At 41.5% G+C, this 25320-nt stretch overlaps 1 protein-coding gene and 1 pseudogene across 1 annotated transcript; one reads left to right on the top strand and one right to left on the bottom strand.

Annotated features, from left to right (window-relative positions):
* Window positions 1-12698: 12698 nt before the first annotated feature.
* LOC120677299 (wall-associated receptor kinase-like 22) lies at window positions 12699-16335 on the top strand. The gene is made up of 2 exons (XM_039958447.1): window positions 12699-13490; window positions 14740-16335. Exons 1-2 carry the CDS (start codon window positions 13310-13312, stop codon window positions 15924-15926), a joined length of 1368 nt encoding a protein of 455 aa, XP_039814381.1. The 5' UTR covers window positions 12699-13309; the 3' UTR covers window positions 15927-16335.
* Window positions 16336-22176: 5841 nt separating this feature from the next.
* LOC120680009 lies at window positions 22177-25320 on the bottom strand (annotated as a pseudogene).

Here is a 25320-nt window from a genome sequence, read left to right as displayed (position 1 = left end):
TACCACATTACCACATTAATCTAAAAAAGAGAAGGATTTACACAGTTTGATTTTATGAAAATCTAACGGTCAAGATTAATCCAAAGAGTCCATATCAAATATGATTAGTATATATATATACACACGGTAGCGCTATTCTACACCCTAGGTGTAGAATCCATTCTACACACAGCCAACCTAGCATCCAAATCCACCGGCCCAACTCCCATCCACCCACCTGTTCCGGCCCAAACCCGGTCAGCTCCCAACCCCCGTCCCCACGAGGAACCTGCGAGCGCGAGCCGCGAGACGCGCGGAGCGCGGCGAGCGCGAGCCGTTTTGTGCTAGCTTCTGCGGCACTCGCTGCGGGCTCCGGGGCACGGCGTGGTGCGCGGCATTGGGAGTGAGCAAGCGCAGCGGCGGCACGGCCTCGCGGGGAGCGGCAACGGCGCGGCCTCGCGGGGAGCGGCGCGGCCTGCGCGATGCTCGGGGCACGGGGCGCGCTAAGGTGGCCGCGCGCGGCGGCGGCCGACACGAGTAGCTGCGGGGCGAGTGACGCACGGGATGGGAGGAGCACGGCGTGCGGCCGCGGGGACCAGCACGGATGGAGAGCAACGCACATGGGCGATAGCTCCAGGAGGAGAAGCAAAAAAGGGATTCCCAATAATTACTGAAGCAGAAATCGATTCATGTTAATTGAAGAAATTTGCTTCTATCAGTAATGGACTACGCCTCCTAATATCACTTCTCTCCGGTTGTTTTTGTTGAGATGATTTGATTAATTTTTGTGTAGCTCAGTAGTAGCTGGTCTCTTCATGATTCAATTACTGAAGAAAATTGATTTCCAGTAATCATGCGATCCCTACAAAATGCCACTAGTTCGGTAGTTTTTTTTTAGGTTTTGGTAGTACTAATTACCGAGCTCTTTTAATTCTATGTAGTTCTATAGTTCGGTAGTCCAGTAATATGTATTTGCGAACCTAAGGGCTTGGTAGGCTGTGGCTCAGCTGTGGAGCGGCGGAGCGTGCTCTTGCACCGAAAGGCTGTTTGTGCAGGCTGCATTGAAGCGAGCAGAAGAGTTTGGATATAAATTACTGAATCTTCCTGTTATGATACTGAATCATTCTGACTTCTTGATGAGCTAGTAGTTTTTGTTATTAGTGAGCTCTATTCAATTTCATGTAGTTTGGTAGCTAGTATTTGGTTGTTTGATCCAGTAGTTAAGTGGTTTCTAAACACAGTTCAGTATTGCTGAGCTAATGAGCTCTCTCAATCATCTGTAATTTCCAGTAGTTCAGTAGATCGGTATTTCGGTAGTTTAGTCATCTAGTATTTTTTTTCAATAGTTCATAAACATCAACTTTGAGTCATTGTATGTTACATATGAGTTCTACAGAGTGTATATCAAGCTTACTGGTTTCCCTATCAAGAAGAACAGGACAAAAGGAAGGATAGGCAACAATTCAATTGCTCGTTCAAGGGCAGGCACAATACCAAAGTTGTGCTAGAACAGCAGGGGAATGAAGGGCGTGCACCATTGTTGAATTCAATAATTCAAATATTAAACTACTGGATTGATGAATTACTAAGTCAACATACACATAAGCATTAGTGGATCTGCATAAAAAAATACTAAGTAACTGCTGGTACACCATTGTTGAATGCAAAAAATCATGTAAGAAAACAAGAAAAAATATTGGATGTACATAATACATAAAATACTTAATAGACGCTCTCGGTTACTAAATCCAAACATTAACTGAATATTTATTCTGAATCTCTAAATAACTGAATCAAACACAAGTCTATATATACATTCAAATTACTGAATTCACATAAAATCAACCCTCCCCCCTCAAATTCGCAAAATTTACTGGCATGCATGTAATACTAATTAACTAGATCTATTGATTACTGAATTTACATATGCAGAAGCAATAATGGATCTGTATATATAAAGAACTACTGAACAATTGCATCTCATTTTGTTGAATGCATCCAATGTAAAAAAGATGTATGTGAAAAAGTCACAAGTCACCAAAACAATGATAAAAGAAATTACTAGATGTACATAAAAATACTGAATAACTGGATCTCTCTATTACTGAATCCAAACATATACAAGGGTGTTACTAGAAAATAAAGATTCACCAGCAACACTAGAAAAATAATGGAGAAGTGCATAATATAGAAATAAAAATATTTCTACATATTGCTTAATCCAAATATATACATATATCGTCCGGTGGTGGTTGCACATATGTACACATATTAGTCACAAATTAACTGTATTATGTAGCCTTGAAAAATCTTAAAAATACACTTGAGGCCTCTCTCTCTTCACTTGGAACCCCTCTCCCTTGTGAAGTTCAATACTATCACTGTTATGTGCATGCGGTGACAGAGTTGGAAAAGGAGTGCCATGCCCACATGAACCTGCCACCAGTAAAAAACCGAAAAGATCTTTGAGAAAAATATAGCAAGACCGGCAGGATACTGAATTACTAAGTTACTGCTTTACTGAGAATAACTGAAGTGCTACATAGTATTACTGGTTTACAGTGAATTACTGAAAAATACGCAAGGTAATTCTGGGGTATCGAGAGATTACCTATATTTGTAAGTATTACTAAATTACTTGAGACATACCATAAGCGAGAGCGGTAGTATGACCCCATGTTTGACAGAATTGAGGTTTAGTTCTTTGTCATCAAGCATCAGTAATAAAAAAATATTGGGCTATCTACAAAACCTAAAAAATTACTGATACTAAATCCTAACAAAAATTACTAGCCTAACTAGCCAACATTGAGCATGGTTTAGAGCATCGAAATGTTCGGTAATCGCCGACAGAAAATATGCATGTGATTTTGGATATTAAACATTACTCCCCTATTCTCACCTCAATTTGTTAACATTGTTGCTTGCTTAATGACTAGCTTGATTGGATCAACATGTCTCCATTTTCAACATACCCCAAAGAAAATCTAGAACATATATATCAGTCAAAAATTGCGCAGATGATTCAGTAATTAGCCTATTCAAACTATGTTGAGTATCTGGCTCTAGATGATTCATGAGATGATTGAGATCAGTAGTTTTTTTTATTTTCAGTAGTTTTCAATCTCATGTAAATCTCATGTAGGTCAATGGTCTAGTATTTCATTACTGAACTATTAAACTACATGCTCGGTTCAAAACATCAGTGCTTAGGGATCGAAAAAAATACCAGTCTAACCACTAAACCTAACAAATTGGTGATACTACTGGCCTAACCACTTAGCCTAACAATCAACATTTAATAATTGCCGACAAGAAAAAGGGTGTTCGGAATATTACTTAGCCTAAGCAAAAAAGCCATGGTACTACTAACCTAATAAAAAATATATTGATACTAGATGCTAACACAACTACTATACTAACTCATGTGATTGAGTTCATTAGTTTAATTACATGGCTTTTGGTTTTGTTCTTAGCAGTCGAGATCAGTATCTTGCTTTAGATGGTTCAGTAATTAGCCTACTGAATATAAAAATGCACGAGCTCAGTAGTTTTTTAGTTTTAGTAGTTTTTGTTACTGAACTCCAATTTCATGTTATCCAATAGTCAAGTATTTCATTGTTTGATCTTGTAGTTCAATAATGACTGCTGAACTACTATGCTAACTCATGTTGGGTAATGACTGAAAATTACAGATACTAGCAGATGCTTACACAGCTATTTTGGTACTAATGAAAATAATAAAGTAATGAGCCTAAACTACGCAACAAAAAAGAATAATTGTGCTTGCAATAACAAATTACTGAACTGAAAATGCTCGCAGAAATACTAGACTTACTACTCTGTTCAGATTGTCAGCGCTCAGTAATAAAAAAAATACTGGACTAACTACTAAACCTAACAAATTACTGATCTAAATCATAACAAAACTGTTGGCCTAACTACTCAATTTGGAGCATTAACATTCAGTAATTGCCAACAAAAATGAGTGTTCGATATTGGATATTGAGCACGGCTCCCACTGTTCTCACCTCAATTTATCAATATTGTTGCTTGTTTAAAGACCAGCTCGATTGGATCGGCGTATATCCATTCCAACATACCGACCCTAGAACACACATATCAATAAAAAAAATTGCAAATACATGAACACCAAATTCTGGATCATGAGGGGATCGCAAGGAAATTATGCTCACCGGAAGTACGGCGCGTAGGCTCAGAATGCATCCTCCACATACTGCTAGTCGAGGTCACATAGGGAAGAGGGCTCGAAGCTCGCGGGCACAACGCAAGGGCGCCCCAAGCGGTGTGTGGGCGAGGACCGCGTGCGTCATGCATCTCTGTAGCCCCTGCACGCCGGCCGCTTGATGATGCCGATGAGCCGCCTTTGCTCCGTGCCGCTCGATGCTGCTGCTGCCTCCATGCCCCGCTGCTTCTGCGCCGCCGCCGCCCCCGCGCCCAACTGCTCGATGCCGACGCATCCTAGGCGCCCCACCGCTCGATGCCGCCGCAGCTTCCGCGGCCCGCAAAGCAACCTCCGCGCCACGCCGCCGGGCGCACGGCCGGGCCACGTTGCTCGCTGCCGCCGCTCCCATGGGGCCGCCGCGCTCCCGCTGCTCGCAGCCGCCGTAGCAATTTGGATCGAGATGCGGTGGGGGGTTGGGCTTGGGGCAGGGGCGAGGGGTATTGGAGCATGGTGGGCTAAGCTGGGCCGAGCGAGTCTGGATCGGGTCTGGCGCGGGACGTGACTGGGCTGGCTGGAGTTGGTTGGGTGCTGGGTGTAGAATGCTATTCTACACCTAGGGTGTAGATTAGCATATATATATATATAATATATATTTCGGAATTAATAAATTAATAAAAATTTTCTTTGATTAAAAATCCTTACCGAATACGATAAGTAAATAATCTACTAAAAATTAGCGCCGGGGCACCTCTTCACGTCCAGCGAGGGTGTGCTCGCCGCCATGCATGATCTCTCCGTGCTGCTTGCCTTCGCCATACTCCTCAACAGCATGCAGCCGGCAAGCTGCCGACGAGCCTCACATGACATGACCTTTTTCATAGACCACAAGCTGACATGTACGCCATGCTGCATCTTCAATGTTTGTTGGGGGTGACCATCGGTTTAGGATGGGCTGATGGCAAAGCGTTGGTCGCCTACGTGAACCTCGGTCCTGCTACCTGCTCGCCCTTGGATATATATGTTACACGGTTGGCCGCTTCATTTCGGAGTCAGGGTAATACTACAAACACTGGCTGCTAGATGATTAAACAACAACAGCATATGTATGTATGGATCGGTAGCATCCATCACGACATCAATTTTTTTGCAAAGTATGACAAATAAAGCAGCGTTAAAAGAAAATCACCACAATCGTCAAGAGAGGCTAGACATTACCAAGTATCTAAAAAGAGGAGAATATACACCGTGAAATTTTATAAAGATCTAACGGTCAAAATTAAATCAAAGAGTCTATATCAAATATGATATATATATATACATAATTAAAAATTGAGAAAATTAGGATTTGATAAAAAACTTGCCAAATATGATTAGTAAATAAATAAATTAGGAATTAAAAATAGCTGTCATCAATAGGGTGGAACGCATTAACTAGCACGACCATTGTCTATCTCTACCCTTGCTATCAAAACAAAATTCAGACTTCACTACAACCAAATAGCTAAATTTAGAATAAGAAAAAGGAAATTAGCACTTGAAAAAGAGTGCATACACTACAAGAAAAACGAGCTTTCGTCCCATACGATTAGTACCGGTTAACTTTTGGTCCGGTACTAAAGTTGGCACGGAGCTATTTTAGTATCGGATCCAAATTAATCAAATAATAAAAACTGATATTTGATTTATATTGAGTTTGGGAAGCAAATTATATATATATATATATGTAAAGTAAAATTATTTAAGATAGATTTAGAAATATGGCTTGAAATTGCCACACTAATAAAAGATAATTGATAACATTGATTCTTATGATAATCTAATATTTTAAATTATTCTAGAGGGGTTTGTTGAATACAATATAAAATCTAAAAATAGAAATATAAAAATAAAAGATCCAAGTAAATAATAAAATAAATCACTAAATCTTTAGGAATAGTAATGAGAAATAGTATCTAAATTTTGAACAGATTACTTAAATAAAGGGACATTGGTTTTCTAAAATTTTAATGCTACCTGCTTTTTTCACAGTACTGGTAAAATGTTAACCAAGTTAAACTAAAAAAGAGAAGATATAAGTTGGATTTTATGAAGATCTAGGCTCATAGTAGAATTTGCAGCAGAGGAGCACGGGCGACGACTTAGGGTCGCTAGGCCCTAGGTCCGCCAGTGATACTAAAATATCCAAATAAATAGCTTATATAAAATTTAATTGGTTTAACCTAAAATTAGGATTAAAGAATGAGTGCATTATAAGATTAACATTTTACCATTAGGGTACATAATGCCAAGCTATCAGTAGAGGACATGGAAATCCTATTGGTCATAATCAAATGCTGCAAAAGGATGTGGGCATCATAATGGATATGCTGGTGAAAGCCAACATGATAAATGGGAACACGGATAACCTACGGATCAATACGAGCAGGTCATGATAGAAAAGCATGATGTAAAGATGAAGCATTCTTAGAAGACAAGAACAACAACATATAGAAGGCAAGACAAGAGAGAAAGTATAAAAGAAGAGACAAGGTAAATAGGGCCAAAAAGACTATGAATACCAATATGGAAAGGTGTAGATTTGTCTTGGGCTAAAGTATTCTATTAGAATATCAAGGAGGGGAGGTTTAGTTCAGAATATTAATGGACTACACGTGCATCAAGATTGCAATGATTAGAGGGGAAATTAGCTTGCTCAAGGCGTGGAAAAGAGGATGGTCTATTGGTGTAGTTCCTAAGAATGATATCGAGACCATAGCTAAAAAAGTACACAAAACTAAAACTTAATGTGATAAAATAATAGTATAAGAATATGAAGTCCATCCAGCCTAGGCTGTCCACAGGCTTGAGCAAATCATGTTAAAAAAATTAGGAGAATATAAAAGAGTATAGATTTATTATATGATGTTGAATGATTAGATGCGCACCAAGATCTTGATCATTGATGAGAAAATTAGATTGCTCAAGGCCCAAGAAAGAAGATGGTATATTGATGTAATTGCTCAAGAAGACAATGGGAGAATATAACAACTGAAAAGAATCTACACATATACCTCATCACTATGAGAAAGAAAAGTAAGAAACTACCTAGAGATAGAAAATAAATTTTATGTACATAATATTACTATGATAGCTGAAATCATACTAAATAGCGCGGGCCACCTTGCTAGTTTTAAAAGAATTCAACAATCCAAAACGGTTGGTTCAAAAAATTTCAATCTGGTTTAGGTAAAAAATTTAAGCTCGTATAGTCAATATTTTGAATCGTATATCAAAAACATGCTTATTGAATTATGATTTCTACATCTATATTATTTCAACAATTTTGAAACTTGATTCAACAATCCATAGAAACCTAATTCTTTGGATAAACTATTACAGCATTTGATATGAAAATATTGAAGTAGTATATCCAATATGCTGAACTAATTTTGCTTCTGCAAAATCGTTGGTGCTCTTAAATAGATTTAAAATGTGTTCATGGTTTGTTTGACAAACACATTTTAAGTTTGAAATCCAAAAGCCATCAACACCCAACATGTGCTACTCCCGTTGCTCGGTGAAAGTGATCGGGTGCTCTAGCCTAACAGAGGGAGGGGGTGAATTAGGCACTAATAAAAACTTAGACCTATAGCTCCAACTAGTTTGCACAAAAGTTAAACTAAAACATGCTATCTAGATGTGCAACTAGGTTGTTCTAGTATGAAACCCCTATCTCAAAAGAGTTTAGTAACATATAGCCTTTCCTATCAAGAAACTATTCTATGAAAGTAAAGGCACACAAATTGCTAGTATGAAATGCGGAAGCTTAAAGAGCGGGATAGGAGATAGCAAACTCTTGACGCGGGTGTTTATCCCGTGGTTCGGTTAGCCACAAAGGCACACCTACATCCACGTTGTTGTAGCACTCACTAAGAGTATTGCTACTCGGCCACCAAGTCTCTTCCGCAAACACAATCACGGTCACCTTGGCCCCGGGTTCCACTAAGGAGCTTCTCCACAAAGGATGGGGGTCTCCACGTCCCCCGCACAAAGATGTCGTCGCCGCTCCACACCAAGTCGGAGGGTCGATGACGTTGCCGGCTAGCTTCACGCTCCAAGGTGCCGGCGCACCAAGCTCTTGTTTTGGTTCACTAATGAACCACAGCACAAAGGTTCTAAGCCTTGCAAACTCACTCACTAAGAGCTAATCCTTTACACAACACTCTCAAAGTGTGCTAAGGGCTAAGGATATGATCTTGATGCTTTTGTATGGCTTGGAGATGTTCTTGGGTGTGTGTGGGATGTCTAGCAACTCCAGCAAACTTCAAATGGCCGGGGTGAGGCGTATATATAGGCCACCAAGTCTTGTAGCCGTTGCTCCAACGGTTAGCTAAAAATCTGTGTATCACCGGAAGAACCGATGCCTCTTGGCGGGGTAGCGTCGGTTCATCCGGTCACTCATAACCCGAAGTAGCCGTTGGGCTCCTGACGGCTGACGCAGAGACCACCGGTTGAACCGATGCAATGCACCGATGCCTCACCGGTTCAACCGGTGCTGAAGGATTTTTTTTTGACAGCTGACGTCATTACACCGATGGTATGCACCGATGCCCCATCGGTTGAACCGGTGCTGAAGAAACTTCTTCTGGGCTCTTGACATCGTCTCTGGAACATAGGACGGACAATGCACCGATGCCCTTTCTTGGACCGTCGGTTCAACCGGTGCCTATAGGCTGACTTGGCTTCGTTTCCCTCCTGCACCAAACATCATAGCGTCGGTTCTTCCGACAAGCGTCGGATGCTATCTTCTCTTTCTTTTTGTCATCACTTTAACCTAAAAGCCTAAGAATGATCATCTTAACAATCATATTAGTGCAAGTGTTGTGTTGTCATTTGATCACCAAAATCACTCGAAATGGCATAAATAGTGCCATGTTCGTTACACTCGGTAATGACAATGTTGCTACGTACTCGCACAACGGAAAATATAAAACTACATGTACATGTGACTAAATATACCATCGTTGTTTTTTCTCCATCCAACCATTGATTTACCTCACCTACTCATTAACCTTTTTACCTACCCATGATTCATCTCACCTAGCCATATGAAAAAGGAAATAATGGAAGAGGAAATATTCTTGTCGGCAAGTTATCCTCAATGTCCTGAACAACAGTGTTAAAATCTGTTCCTGATGGTGCGCAGAAAAGCAATGAACAAATGTTGCTCTTCTCTACCCTCAACATTGAGGAACTCCTTTTGCTCACCTTCTCAATGCATTTTGATTGGCGAGGAAATTTGTAAGATTACGTGTGTTAGTTCCACTATCTAAGTATAAATGTTTATAAGATGGGGCCTGCCAGTCAATGGAAAAAATCAGATGCGTCCGTAAATAATTTGTGGCACAGTGTTAGTTTTGCTAATTGCTGCAAGGGACTACTCCCTCCAGCCTGTTATATAGGGCGTTGTATCTTTTTGCTGACAAAATAAGATGGAAAAAAGACGCATATACTCCTTATTAGTCTTTTATTTAATAAAATTACAAAATTATTGGCCGACTGTTGGTTGCCACACCAAAACTCAGGTGATCTCCATTACTTTTATTACTTCCCGGCCCGCCGGTAGCAGAACGGTGGAGAGGGAGATTGGGGGAGAAGGGATAAGATTGAATAGATTTTTTTTATCCAAGAATCTAGGATGTCTTATATTTAGGTATAAATTTTAAACTCCCCAATATCTTACATTTCAGAATGGGTGGAGTAAGTTGGTATCTGATGATCGAAGTCCTTTATTTCTACACCTCACGCCGCTTGAGTTAGGGTCTGTTTGGCATGACTCCAACTCTAAGATAAAGCTGAAGTTTGTAATTTTAAATTTAAAATAAAAATATAATGACTCATCAAAAGATTCTTGATTTATTTATAACTCTAGCTGGTTTGTTCCCTGGACCTCGGCTGGTTTGTTCCCTGGACCTCGGACTGCTCCGGCGTCGGATGCTGCCAGGCCAATATCATGGCGGAGTACAGCAGCTACGAGTTCAAGGCCCTCCGGATGAACGGGGTGCCGGGCCCCAACTCCGACGCCAAGGTCTGGATAGTGGATTCGGACTTCGTCAGCTTCGCCTACGCAGATTGGGTTCGTCCTTCGGGGCGGCTCCCTGCAGTGCTCGACTGGAGCATCAACCACACGACGTGCCACGGCAATGCGTCCTCGGCAGCGTGCCACAGCAGCCACAGCCTTTGCCAGAACTCTACTGGTGGACCTCAGGCTCACCACTGCGAGTGCGCTCAGGGCTACAAAGGCAACCCTTACATTCCCAACGGATGCAAAGGTAACGAGAATAGAGAAAACTATAACATCCACGGTTCGTATCAAATGATTTAGATTAACCCATGATGCATGATTACTAAGTAGCTGATTCATAATTAAAAGGGATAAGTCTATTTTACAACCTCGAACTAGTCAAGGAGTCCGTTTTTCAACCTCCAACTACGAAACCGGGTAACATAGGCCCTCGAACTGGCAAAACGTCCGAATCACCCCCTCGATCACTGTAGCAAGCTGTTTTGAGGGCGGTTTTGCTACAGTAACATTTCCGAATTTCTGGAATTTCACACCTCTCAATTAAATAATAAAGAAAGCATAGTTAATATTATCTAAAAATCATGATATTTTTTTGGGAGGTAGATAAAAAGACAAAGAATTTATTTTGGCTAGATGTGATACATTAAACATAATGAAATTTGAATTATAAAATTTTAAAAATGGGTAGAATTCAAAATTCCTTGAATTTTTGGGTTAGCTAAACCTTTGATAAAAATGAAATAAAAATATGATAATTCATAATTTTTTATTTAGTTTAATAAGGTATTTTTTATTGGCCCAAGTTTTTATGAAAGTTTTTGAATTCCTTCGCAATGCTCAAATTTGAATCAAATTTGATTCCTCAAATTTTAATTTATGAATTTTCTATAGAACTTGGGCCAATAAAAAGTACCTAACTAAACTAAATAAAAAATTATGAATTATCATATTTTTAATGCATTTTTATCATAGGTTTAGCTGACCTAAAAATTCAAGGAATTTTAAATTCTACCTATTTTTAAAATTTTATAATTCAAATTCCTTTATGTCTATTGTAGTACATCTAGCCAAAATAGATTCCTTGTCTTTTGATCTACCTCTCAAAAAAATATCATGATTTTTAGACAATATTAACTATGCTTTCTTTATTATTTAATTGAGAGAGATGTGAAATTCCAGAAATTCGGAAATTTTACTGTAGCAAAACCGCCTTTGGCTGAGCCAGGGTTGTTTTTCAAACGGTTTCAGTAGTTGGAGGGCGCATGATGTCTGGTTTTGGAGTTCAGGGTTGAAAATCGGACGATCGTGATAGTTGAGGGTTGAAAATAGGACTTTTCCCTAATTAAAATGATCTTAGTGGTAAGATTTATAAATGAATTGTTGGCTGAAAAAATAGTTTAATAAACAGTCCACTGATTGATAGCAGTTTTTAGGGATATGAAAATTGACACATTAAGATAGGTTTGGGAACCTGAAGATGCATCTTGAGAGTTTAGGGATTCGAATGACACCTCCAGACTAGTTTAGATATCTTAAATACATTTTAAAAGTTTATGGACCTAGATAATACCTCGAGACAAGTTCGAGGACCGTCCATGTATTTTACCCAAATAGATACTACCCCTGCAGTTTTAAATTATAGCTTGTTTTAACTTTTCTAGTTTTTACTATATATATCTATCTATATATATAGTTAAAGTGTTGCTAATTTCCTATCCCCGTTTATATATAAACATCTATATCAATATAATGGATGTTACAAGCTCACTGTTCTCTCAGATATCAACGAATGCGACGATCCAGAGACGTACCCATGCTATGGCGTCTGCAGCAACACGGAAGGAGGTCACCAGTGCCAGTGCCTTCCTGGCTACCAGGGCAACGCCTCTGTACCAAATGGATGCAAAGGTATGAGAAACTTCAGGCCACTGAATATAATTGCTATGGAAATTCTCTCTCATCAACGTGCTCACTGAGAAACGTCAGGTTTCTTGCAAACATCTATTATCTTATTATTTAACCAATAAATAGGGCTTTCACATTCGCTTTCAAGACCTAAAAATTTCCACATTAATCGAAAAAATAATAAAATTACTCATCACTGCCATTACGAAAAAATTAGCCTAAAATACTCATATACATGTTTATAAATTACCCACCAGTGCCATTAAAATATATTTCTATCTATAAATATAAATTTATTATCTTATTATTTGGCCAACAAACGGAGCCTCCATATTCGCTCTCAAGGCCTAAAAATTCCCACGTTAATCGGAAAAAATAAGAAAAAAATAAAATTACCATCACTGCCATTGCGAAAAAATTAGCCTAAAATATCTATATATATGTTTAAAAATTACCCACTAGTACTATTAAAATATATTTCTATTTATAAATATAAATCTACCCATCGTTATGCATATCAAGCTACATATCGTGCATACTTATAAAATACTAGCTACACAAATAATTAATATGTTTTACCACACATATATCTTACTATATTACCAAAGTTCCAAATGCATCTTCATGATTATATTAGTATTAGTCAAAATAAACAAAATAATTCTAGGCTTTGCACTATATTAGACTACCACCTGGCCTGCAGTGATCATGATAATAGGGTGGCCAAACTTGGGCCAGCAATGAGGATCACAGAGTTGGAGGCTAAGAGCAAGGGTAAGAGCCGCGGCACAAGCTTCTTCATCCTCCGTGGAGTCTGGAGACTGTTCATTACCTACTGCCTACTATTACTACTGGCAAATGGTGGTAGCTAAAATCGAGGAGATAGGAAGTCTGACTGGATTATGGTTGTGTGCTTGCCATGCGGCTATTATCATTGACAAAAGAAAAATATATGCAAAAGGAGGCACCACTGCACTAGCACCAGAGAAACACTCTTGATTACTGAAGCAATTAGCATGTGATGAGAAAATTTTAAATTTATAAATAATAATTAGATAAAAAATGCAAGATATATTTCGAATACCAATACTAGTCGCACAAATGCGCATGTCACTTCCCTAGTTTTTCTAAATTTTCCGGCTGCTCTTTGATCTATTACACGGGTTGCTTCTCCAATGTGTAACTTGTTCATATATTGGCTACGCTGTATCTTTCCAGACATTGACGAGTGTGCACATCCCGATCAACACTCATGCTACGGACTTTGCATAAATATGCCTGGAACTTTCCACTGCCGATGCAAGGATGGAACCTATGGTGATCCCCTCACAAAAGGGGGCTGCAGCTCTCACACAGGTGACGATGCACGCTGAACTCTGTTACATGTGTAACCTGATTTTTGTTTTCTTGAGATGCACAGTTGCCTGATTAAAATTCTTGTTTTTTAGCCACTTATTTGTATTGCTAGACTAATGCTATGCTGTATTTATATATAGGGATAAGTCTATTTTACAACCTCGAACTAGTCAAGAAGTCCGTTTTTCAACCTCCAACTACGAAACCGGGTAACATAGGCCCTCGAACTGGCAAAACCGTCCGAATCACCCCCTCGATCACTGTAGCAAGCTGTTTTGAGGGCGGTTTGCTACAGTAACATTTCCGAATTTCTGGAATTTCACACCTCTCAATTAAATAATAAAGAAAGCATAGTTAATATTGTCTAAAAATCATGATATTTTTTTGGGAGGTAGATAAAAAGACAAGGAATTTATTTTGGCTAGATGTGATACATTAAACATAATGAAATTTGAATTATAAAATTTTAAAAATGGGTAGAATTCAAAATTCCTTGAATTTTTGGGTTAGCTAAACCTTTGATAAAAATGAAATAAAAATATGATAATTCATAATTTTTTATTTAGTTTAATAAGGTATTTTTTATTGGCCCAAGTTTTTATGAAAGTTTTTGAATTCCTTCGCAATGCTCAAATTTGAATCAAATTTGATTCCTCAAATTTTAATTTATGAATTTTCTATAGAACTTGGGCCAATAAAAAGTACCTAACTAAAAAAATAAAAAATTATGAATTATCATATTTTTAATGCATTTTTATCATAGGTTTAGCTGACCTAAAAATTCAAGGAATTTTGAATTCTACCTATTTTTAAAATTTTATAATTCAAATTCCTTTATGTCTATTGTAGCACATCTAGCCAAAATAGATTCCTTGTCTTTTGATCTACCTCCCAAAAAATATCATAATTTTTAGACAACATTAACTATGCTTTCTTTATTATTTAATTGAGAGAGGTGTGAAATTCCAGAAATTTAGAAATTTTACTGTAGCAAACCGCCTTTGGCTGAGCCAGGGTTGTTTTTCAAACGGTTTCGTTAGTTGGAGGTGTAGTATGTCCGGTTTCGTAGTTCAAGGGCCGAAATCGGACTATCGTGATAGTTCATGGTTGAAAAACAGACTTTTCCCTTATATATAACCCTTCCACCTAGTTGATAGTCATATCAAAATAAATAACCCTTTCTCCATTGAATTTGTTCGCTGGATCAATCCAAATAACAGAGATAATGGCTCTTAATTATATATTTCAGGTTGGAAAATCGGGCTAGGAGTTGGCGGTGGCACAACTTTTTTGCTCTTGGCACTTGGTGCACCCTTCATAACGCGTAAAATCAAGTTGCATAAGGCTAAAAGGGAGAAAGAAAGATGTTTCAAGCAAAATCATGGGTTGCTATTCCAACAATTGGTGTCACGGAATTCAGATATTGGTGGAAGGATGATCATCACCTTGCGGGATCTAGAGAAGGCAACAAACAAATTCGATCCTTCTCATGAAATTGGTGGTGGAGGGCACGGTGTTGTGTATAAAGGGCTTCTAGACCTACAAGTTGTCGCCATCAAGAAATCAAAGATTATAGTACAAAGAGAGATTGATGACTTCATTAATGAGGTTGCAATTCTTTCCCAAATCAACCATAGGAATATTGTCAATCTCCTTGGGTGTTGTCTTGAGACTGAAGTTCCATTATTGGTTTATGAGTTTAGATCAAATGGAACTCTTGATCATCATCTTCATGTTGAAGGAACCATATCACTCTCATGGGATGACCGACTGAGGATTGCTCTCGAAATTTCCAAAGCTCTAGCCTATCTACATTCAGCTGCTTCAACACCAATACTTCATAGAGACATCAAGTCATCTAACATACTTCTTGATGACAATTTAATAGCAAAGGTATCTGACTTTGGAGCTTCAAAGTACATCCAGATTGATCAGACTGGAGTGACTACAGCCGTCCAAGGAACAATTGGCTACTTAGATCCCATGTATTATTATACATCCCGACTAACAGACAAGAGCGATGTTTTTAGTTTTGGTGTTCTTCTTATAGAACTGCTTACTAAAAAGAAACCATTCGTCTACCGTTCTGACGATGGTGAAGGTCTTGTTACACATTTTGCATCACTACTCACTCAAGGTATCTTGGTTGACATAATAGATCCTCAAATCATAGAAGAGGAGGATGAAGCAGTCGATGAAGTTGCCGCTCTAGCAGCGAAGTGTACAAAACTGAATGGAGAAGATCGGCCCACAATGAGGGAAGTTGAGATGACATTAGAAAACTTGAGAGGCACAAAGAAGCAGGTTCCTAATACGACTTCAAGGAGGAAATATGAGAAGGATCATTACATGTCATCTGGTGAACTCACTCTAGACACAAGCAGACAGTACACCATGGAAGAGGAAATATTATTGTCGGCAAGGTATCCTCGATGATATACTACGTTGTGGGCTTAAGAAAATGTTGCCTTCTGTATCGATTTAATTCCCAAATGCATTGTTGCACTTGTTCTCTTTTGACTGCCTTGGAAGTGTTTTATTACTCTTACACATCCATACCATCTCGTGCATTGGAGCATTGCTAGCTGTTGCAGCATCAGACATTCAGAACCAGACCAGAGGATTGCTTTGCAGGTTCAGACTTCAGATTGGCCATGCATTGCAGTATCAGGCTTCAGACTGACTGCGGCTGAGATATGAGAGATCGAGGACAGAAATCTCTGCAAGCTACGCGTGCAATGTCTGCACGAGGCCGCCATCTTTCCAGCGAGGAAGCTCAACATCAGCAACATAAATTTCCTCAAAGTTGTAATCCTCTAGATGGTGACCTCGTCGCGTTGTAATCTGAATTGAGTGGCTACCGTACCTTGCGTTGCTAATGTAATCTGAATTGAACGGCTATCGCATATATTTTGTTGCTACTGGATTGATAGGAGACAGTCGTAGACCTACACGTCCAGTCGTCCACTCGTGTGACGTGTCCATATGATACATACCGTCGTCCTGCACAAGGCCTATGGTGCCGGATAGACTCATAAACATGAACCGGTCAGCACGCCCTTCATCACTTCATCACAATAGGCAACAGAACTACAAACACCACAAATGGTGCGTGCAGTTCTTCAGGCTCCACATACATCACCTCCATCAAAAGTAGTAAAGTACCATCATGCTGGCATGATATATATTCTCAGGGGAAAAATACGTAGCAAAATCGGTGCTCGAAATTGTTGTTCACAGGCAAGTAAGCAAACAAGGGCCAGGTTTTCTTCAATGATTTTCTTATATTCAAGACTTCTAACAGCCAGGTCCGTCCACTGCAACGACGATCCACCCCGTCGGGCTCGCGTTCCGCCGGCAACCTAGCTATCCCTCGGCAGTCGGCATCGTCGACCAGTCGACCTGGACGACGTACGGCACGCTGCCTGCATACGCTCTCCAGCTGCCTGCCTTGATCTACCCGAACACCGCTTCTCCACCGCGCGTGCGGGCCGGGCTCGGCGATCGTGGGGTGAACATGTACTCTTTGCAGCGCGGCAATGGCATATGACAGGCGCCGGGCGTCACCCGGAATGTCAACCTTGACAGAAACGGGGGTGGCGGCGGGGGAGATCGCGCCGGCGTTTCGTGGCAAGGCCGAGCCGGAGGACCCACGGGAGGCACAAGGGATGGCGGTGGCCGCCGTGAATAGTAGTGCATAGTAGGGGAATATCTATGATTTTTTTAACTTATTAATACAATATTTCAATAATTTTTATAATATTGAATAACACTTTAGTATTTTTAAATGTACACTTATTCTAGAAAAAAATATTTGGATTTTTTAAAATAAATATTTCTACAACTTTTTATAAAGTAATGTATCGTGAAAATTCAATTTACCTCCTTCACGGATGATGTGGTGCCACGTAGAATAGCTGACACAACGTTATGTCAGCCAAAACCACTTAGAAAACTGTTTAGGGAGGTAAATTGGCTGGTTTCAATAGTTCGAGAAGTGCAAACATCTTGTTTTTTAGTTGAAGGAGGTAAATCGGACTATGATAATGGCCCTATTTGGTTTCCCTCTTCTAGGATTCTTCTAGGAGAGAATCTTGTATGCATGAAGTACTAAATTAAGTCTATTTGCAAAATCTCTTCACGGATGGGTGTAACTTTTCATAATGAATCTAATGATGGTAATTAATTGATGATTGACTACAATGATGCTACAGTAACTGTCCTCTAATGACGTGGTCAAAGACCTCATTAGATTCTTCAGAATTCCTAGCGCAGGAGTTCTGGAGTTGGTTTTATAAATTGTCTTTATTGAATACTCCTAATTAGCAGTCAAAGTGCTTTTTAGAATCTTCTAGGAACAAACCAAACGGTGCCAATAGTTGAGGGAGGTCGGAAGGAGTTTTTTCCTAAGTTGCAGGGGCCGAACTAGAGGTACAAAAGTAGATGCCTCTAAGAGTATCCACCGCCCCCTATTTAGTTCAAATGTTTATACTAATTTTTTAAGGAGGAAGCTTATTTTGAGAAATTAGTGTAAATTTTTTAATTAAAAAGAGGCAAAAGGCAATAGATATCATAAGGTGCACTATTTGCACCTCTAGCCAAACGTAGTTGACAGCCCAAAATTTTCGGGCCGGCAGCCAGCGCGTGCCGCGCGATTTTTTCTTTTTTATATTTAAAAAAATAAAAATTTCAAAAATATATGTCTGTTTCGAAAAATTTCGAAAATATACCCTGGTCGCCCGCCCAAGAGGCGACATGACCTGTTTGTAATTTTTTTCTTCTAATTTACAAATAGGTCAATGGCCGGGGCGCGTGGGGCAAGGGGGCCTGTCCCCCCCCCCCGGCGACTGGGAGCCCATCCTCGGGCGACACGAGGGCCTGTCGCCCCCCCCCCTCGGGATACAGGGGGCCTGTCGCCCCCCCCCCATCGGGCGACCGGCTCCTGCCCCCCTACATAAGCCCTTGACCCTCATTCCCTCCTCATTTGAGCCAAAAAATTCCACCAAAAATCCAGAAAAAAAGATAGGGGTGAGGAGAAGGGAAGCGGTGAAGCCCTGCCTCGTCGTCGTTCCCGTGTCCGGCAACCGTGCACGGGCCGATGTCTCAGTACTACACAACTGCAGGTAACGTATATATCTCTTTAAAATTAGATCAAGTGTTGCTACATATTTACTAATATCACAAACAGGATACGATCCAGCTACTGCGTTCGGCCATACTGGAATGTTTAGAGTGGCAGCACCAGTTGGCGGACCGTATCCAGGGATGGTACCGGGGCCACAGATACCAGCCTACACATGTTAGTTTATGTTTCATATTTCGGTTCCTACATGTCATGACGAAAGACACGAGCATACGCTAACATCCGTATTTTATGCGTATATTCTACCCCGATGCGGGCGCCGGACCTTCTTCCTCTTTTCGACCTGGTACAAAACACTCTCTCAATACTCTCACTAATTTACCACACAACATATGTTGGTTTACGTTTATATGTTACGCAGGTTTTGTTTCGAGTAGTTCGTTCCAGATAACGAGGGCGTCACCTTAGACGAACTCGACAGCTTGACTCCAGACTCACCTGGCGCGCACGGTGACCCCGATGTCTTGGGGAATTCACAGCTAGGAGGAGCACCACTTGGGATCTCTCAGCAGCAGACACTGCAGCCCTCTTTGTGTCCTGAGCGATAGGTGAGGTCTCCGGATCGTCACACCTACTCCGAGGGCCATGTCCGTGCCCAGCAGAGGGCTAAGAGGGTCCGATGCACTAGGGGTGGTTAGATATATCCGATATTTATATCTCTGATGTTTATTTGTAATGAGATAGCTGTGGACCGCTTATTTGTACACTTCAACGTTCGCCTCTGATCACTCTCGTATTTTCCATTACATACGATAGATGGTATGCTTATGCTTCGATGCTCCATTACGACTAAGTACGATTCAAACTCGACATTATGTACATGTCCAGTGAATTCAAGTTAGGTACGAGACATACATACAAGCATAATACAACATTAACAATACTAAATGCGAATACATCTTAAATCGATGAACATCATATGTTATAGATCATGGCATGAAATCATCTAGGTCGTCATCCCAGTTGACAGATGGTGGTGCTGCAGGTGGTGTAGTATGGCTCGACGAACCTCTTGCCTTTCCATTTCTCTCTTTTCTGGATCTACGTTCATGTACAGGGGGAGGAACATCATGTGTTGGAGGCCATGGTTTGGGGGGCATGAAGTCATCCATGTCATCATCCCAGTTAACACAAGTTTGTGCTGCATGTGGTGCAACATGACTTGACGAACCTCTTGCCTTTCCCTTTGTCTCTTTTCTGGTTCTAGATTCATGTAAAGGGGGAGGAACATCATGTGTTGGAGGCCATGATTTGGGGGGTATGAAGTCATCCATGTCGTCATCCCAGTTAACACAAGTTGGTGGTTGAGGTGCTGCAGCATGACTCGATGAACCTCCGGTCATCTGTTCTTGCGCAGGTCAAGTACTATCACCTGAAGATCTTATCCACCTCCTTCGTCTAGTTTGCGGCATAAGTCCACCGAAGATACATACCAATTTACAGAAATTTGGTATTGATTTGTTAATCAATTCCGTGTCCTCGGGGTAATTCTAGCATATAATTAAACAACAATATTACTGTTTCATAAATATGGATTCCAAATGACGGACAGGATTAAAACTGAATGAGAGTTATCTTAATGTGCATCTCATACACCTCTGGCCGCATCCATATCTTACAAGAACTTTGTAAGAATCCAATGATATTAGGATGATTCGCTAGTTCACATACTCTTATGTATATCTTCCGACGTTCTAGCAGATGTCTCTTTACATCTTGCGTTGTAATACCTCGAAATAATGTCAAATCTTTAAACTCTACTTTGGACAATATCATCTCTATCGTACCATCCGCTAACGGATTCAACTTCTTACTGATAACAAGATGGGTCATGATATCAAATATTATACTAGATTTTTCTTCGGTCCATGAAAATACTCCACAATTGGAGGCAGCCATTGCCTTATGCTGCAATATCAATAAGGTATTATCATAATTCCATTCTAATTCATAATTAATTTAAAAACAAGTCTGTAATAGTACTGAAATTGTAATACTAAACGAGTGTTCTAAAGCACCAAATCTAATTCAGCTAATCCACTAATTAAATTAAATTGTTATACAATATCAATGAATTCATACGGAAGTTATCGGTAGATCACAAGTGCGCAATTCGGCAGAGCTTCGCCGCTTTTCTTCTCCTCACCCCTCTTTTTTTTAAATTTTTGATGTAATTTTTAGGCTCAAATGAGAAGGGAATGGAGGTCAGGATTTATATAGGGTGGGAGACCCCAGGACCCCTCCCTCCACACACCCCCCGCCAGAGACCTCTTTATAAATTTTAAAAAAATTACATTAAGGTCCTGTCGCCCGTTGTTTGGGCGACAGGACCCCTGTCGCCCCTGGGGCGGCGACCAAAGGCTATTTTCGAAATTTTTCAAAACGAACATATATTTTTGAAATTTTTATTTTTTTTAAATATAAAAAAAAAGGCCGCGCGTGCCGCTGCTAGTCTGGAACGCACGTTCGCTGTTCGCTGCGCCGGCGATGCCTGACTGCCTGTAACGACGATCCGGCGAGGCGGCGAACAACAGGTGGCGCGCTGGCCGTCGGCCGCTGCGCCGCTGCCTAGGCCTTGTGCGACTGCCCCGGCCGGTAGTTCCAGCTCAGCATCGGCCTCTGCCCCCAGAGCAGCGGCCATCGGTGGCCTGTTCGTCGCCAGCATCGTCGCCTAGTCGATCTTCGCCAGCGCGTGCTGCAGCCTGCAGCTTGCAGCGGGCAGGCTGCATGTCCTTGTCCATCCTGCGCACGAGCAGAGGCTCCTCCACCGTGTAGCTTACACTAGTGACTAGTCGACTAGTACAAGACGGCACCGTGCACCAGTCTTCTGCAGAATAGCAGGTAAATGTTCAGCCCCATGTCTCTTTGATGCACCTGATAACATCATGGTCCGGTTTATGTCCCGGACTGTTTGCGTGGAAGATTATGAGCGATTGGTTGAGCTTTCTGGGTGGTTAGCAGGGAGGCTCCCTGACCCGATCATGATGGTTCGTTGGTACCCTTGCATCACAGACAGCTACCCATTTCAGATAGTATGCTCTCGCGCCTTTGTGCTGTTGCCTTTGGTTCATCGAGACAATTCTCCGTGCGCAAAAGTATTATGATGCTGTTCGTCTCAGCCCTCTTAAGATTATTTCCTGGTTTCACTACTGCCTACACCAACAAACCATAGTCTTACTGTACTAACAGAATCATGTTATGATTCGAGGCAGCGTGCTGGCTGGTCCTCCAGTCAGGTTCAGGTAGCATTTCGTCTCTCCATTGCAGATTGAAAGTTGATGTAAACTACGCTGTTACGTTCACAAACAAGTTCTCTATTTTTTTCTGAAAGACCACAATCTTTAGTCGGGGCTTGGGTAAATAGACAGGCTGCACTGTAGCAAGAATAATGAGACATTATAATGCTCTGCTTTAAACTCCTTTGTCCAGTCCTCACAACAGACTGGATCACTGGAACACATACTTGGCAAGACCATTTCATGTTCAATCGACAAACACAAAGAACAAGCAGTGGTCACGTTATAGTTTATAATCAGGGAGCAATGCAAAATAAACAGGAAATAAAATTGTCTGAAAGGTGAACAGGATAATTTAGAAAACAACAGAGAAAATGACATTTTTTTCTGTTGGCTTCCTAGGTATTTGGACTGAATATAGAAGCAACATTGTTCAATACAGCACAATATCATCTACCTTGCTGACAACAATATTTCCTCTTCAATTGTGTATTGCCTGCTTGCTTCAGTAGAAACTTGTTCGGTTGACATCCAGTGAGCCATAGTTTCATCATCGCCATATTTCCTTGATGTTGTATTCCACGAAACCTGTTTCTTCTTAACTAGTAAATTCTCAAGTGTCATCTCTACTTCTCTCATTGTAGGCCGATCTTCTCCCTTCAGTTTAGTACACATTGCTGCTAGTGTGGCTACTTCTTGGACTTCTCCATCTTCTTCCTCTATGACTTGGGGGTCTATTATATCAAACAGTTTGCCTTTCGTCAATAGTGAGACAAAACATGAAACAATGCCATCACCGCCATCAGATCGATACACAAATGGTTTCTTCCTAGTAAGCAATTCTATAAGAAGAACCCCATAGCTGAAGACATCACTCTTGTCTGTTAGTCGGCCTGTGTAATAGTACATTGGGTCCAAGTAACCAATTGTACCTTGAATCGCTGTAGTTACACCTGTCTGATCAATTGGGATATATCTTGAAGCTCCAAAGTCTGATACCTTGGCAGTTAAATTGTCATCCAGAAGTATATTCGAGGACTTAATATCTCTATGAAATATTGGCATTGAGGCCGCTGAATGTAGATAGGAGAGCGCTCTAGCCACTTCTAGTGCAATCCGTATCCTGTCATCCCATCTAAGTGATATAGGTCCTTCAACGTGAAGATGATGATAAAGAGTTCCATTCGATATGAACTCATAAACTAGCAGTGGAACCTCTGTCTCAAGGCAACATCCTAAGAGCTTCACTACATTTCTATGGTTCACTTGAGAAAGAACTGCAACTTCATTTATGAATTCATCAATTTCTCTCTGCACTACAATCTTGGATCTCTTGACTGCCACGACATGCAGATCTATAATACCCTTGAACACAACACCATGTCCTCCACCACCAACTACGCGGGATCTATCAAAATTGTCTGTAGCCTTCTCGAGCTCCCTTAATGTAATTATCATCCTTTCGCCAATGTCTGCCTTATGCGATATCATTTGCTGCAATAGTAAACCATGATTTTGGTTGAAATACCTCTCTTTCATCTTCTTCACCTTTCTCGCCTTGAGTTTCCGAATTATGAAGGGAGCACCAAATGCTAGAAGCAAAAGACTTGTGCCACCAGATGCCTAAACCTGAAACTGAAAGATAAAACGTTTTGGGGTTCAAATTCATGTATCTCGTGCAAGCGAACAGATTAAGTGGGGATGAATTAGTGATAAGTTCACAAAGTGGCTTGTCACCTGGGGATGAGTTGTCGTTTACGCATCCCCCTTTTCTGGAAGAATTTCCATAGGTTCCAATTGGACATTGACAGTGGAAAGTTCCAGGCAAGTTTAGGCAGGTGCCATAGCACGAGTGGGCTTCCTGGTTCAAACACTCGTTTATGTCTGGAACAAAATTAAAGAATATACAATAATAGTCATTGCGTATGTTCGGAAGCAAAGCAATCAGGCAAGAATTAGTATACTAGTTGCACAGATAATATTGGATCATCAATCTTGTTTGCATTTTTGTACGTACCTTGGCATCCATCTGGGGCAGAAGCATTTCCGTAATACCCAGAAGGGCACTGGCAAATAAAATACCCTACTGTATTTGTGCAGGTGCCATTACATGGGTAGATGTCTGGAGACTTACATTCGTCGATATCTAGAGAAGAACAAAACATCATTGATCAGGAGGGGATGTTAAGCACCGTACTCTGCAGATTCTGAGATTCATGTATAGATAGCTAGTACTCTGTCCATTTGAAATTAGTATGTAGGCGTATACTACTATGATTTCAGAAAATCAAACTTCACAAATTGTGATGACCAACAGTAGTTAGTCAACGTATTAGAAATTAATAATGCTTAGTGCACAAATGCTATACGTTTAGATTCGTAAGTTCCAAAAGTTCTTTACTATGATGTTGATTTTGTAGCAATTGGTGATAAGAGAAATTGATGGTTACCTTGGCATCCATCCGGGATGTAAGGGTTGCCTTGATAACCAATATCGCAGGCGCACCGATGCCCACGATTGGGAACATTATTACCCGCGTCGACGCATCTGCTGTTGTTGCTGACGCATTCGCTGGAGACTCCTTCTTCCCTGTATACAGATGGGCACCCTGTGTGGTTGATCACCCAGTCGAGCGTGGCCGGGAGCGCTTCAGGAAAGTAGCCGTAGACACTGCCGGCGACCTCGTCGGCGTAGCTAATCCCTTGGTCAACCAAGTAGACGGCAGCTTCGGCGTAAACCGATGCGTTGAGCTTGTTGACCTGGATGTTGTAGGAATCGTAGCCCAGGACGATGCTCGCCTGGCAGCAGCCGACGCCGGCGCAGGCGCCGCTGGACTCGACGACGATCCGGCGGTCGCCGTCGAGCGGGCAGACGGCGGCGCAGGAGGCGATCAGGCTGTCGTCGTCCCCGCCGCGGAGCTGGACCTGGGCGCCGCAGCCCACCAGCGCGACGCTGCTCCGGGACTCGGACAGGAAGAAGGGCCCGCCGATCGGGAGGCCCCGGCCCCACGGCCCGCTCGCGGCGCTGGCCCCGGCGCCGACCGTGTACAGCAGGCGGCTGCTGTTGATGCGCACCGTGCCGTTGGGGACGGAGATCTCCAGCACCTGCACGGTGCCGTCGCCCAGGAACAGCTTGGGCGGCTGGAAGGAGAGGTCGCAGGTGAGGTTGAACCAGGCGGCGTGGTAGCACCCGGGCTCGACGCCGAACGGGTACGGGATGTCAATGCCGCCACAGCTCCTGGTGCAGTTGTTCCTCCCCGGGCCGCCGGTGGCCGCCGCCGCAGCTGGTGCCGCGCCGCCGAGCAGCAGCAGTGAGCCAACTCCAATTAGGGTAGCCAAGGCTGTAAATCCTCTACTAGCTGCTGCCTTCTTCATGTCTGGCTGGCGCTGTTGTCGGGCTTGGGTCAGCGGCAAAGGGGCCGGCCGGCGGCTTGATGCAAGCACTGGAGCA

The sequence above is a fragment of the Panicum virgatum genome, chromosome 6N (assembly GCF_016808335.1).
Source record: "Panicum virgatum strain AP13 chromosome 6N, P.virgatum_v5, whole genome shotgun sequence".
Lineage (NCBI taxonomy): Eukaryota > Viridiplantae > Streptophyta > Magnoliopsida > Poales > Poaceae > Panicum > Panicum virgatum.
Note: the sequence above shows the minus strand (reverse complement) of the source record. Positions and strands in the feature narration are given on the sequence as shown.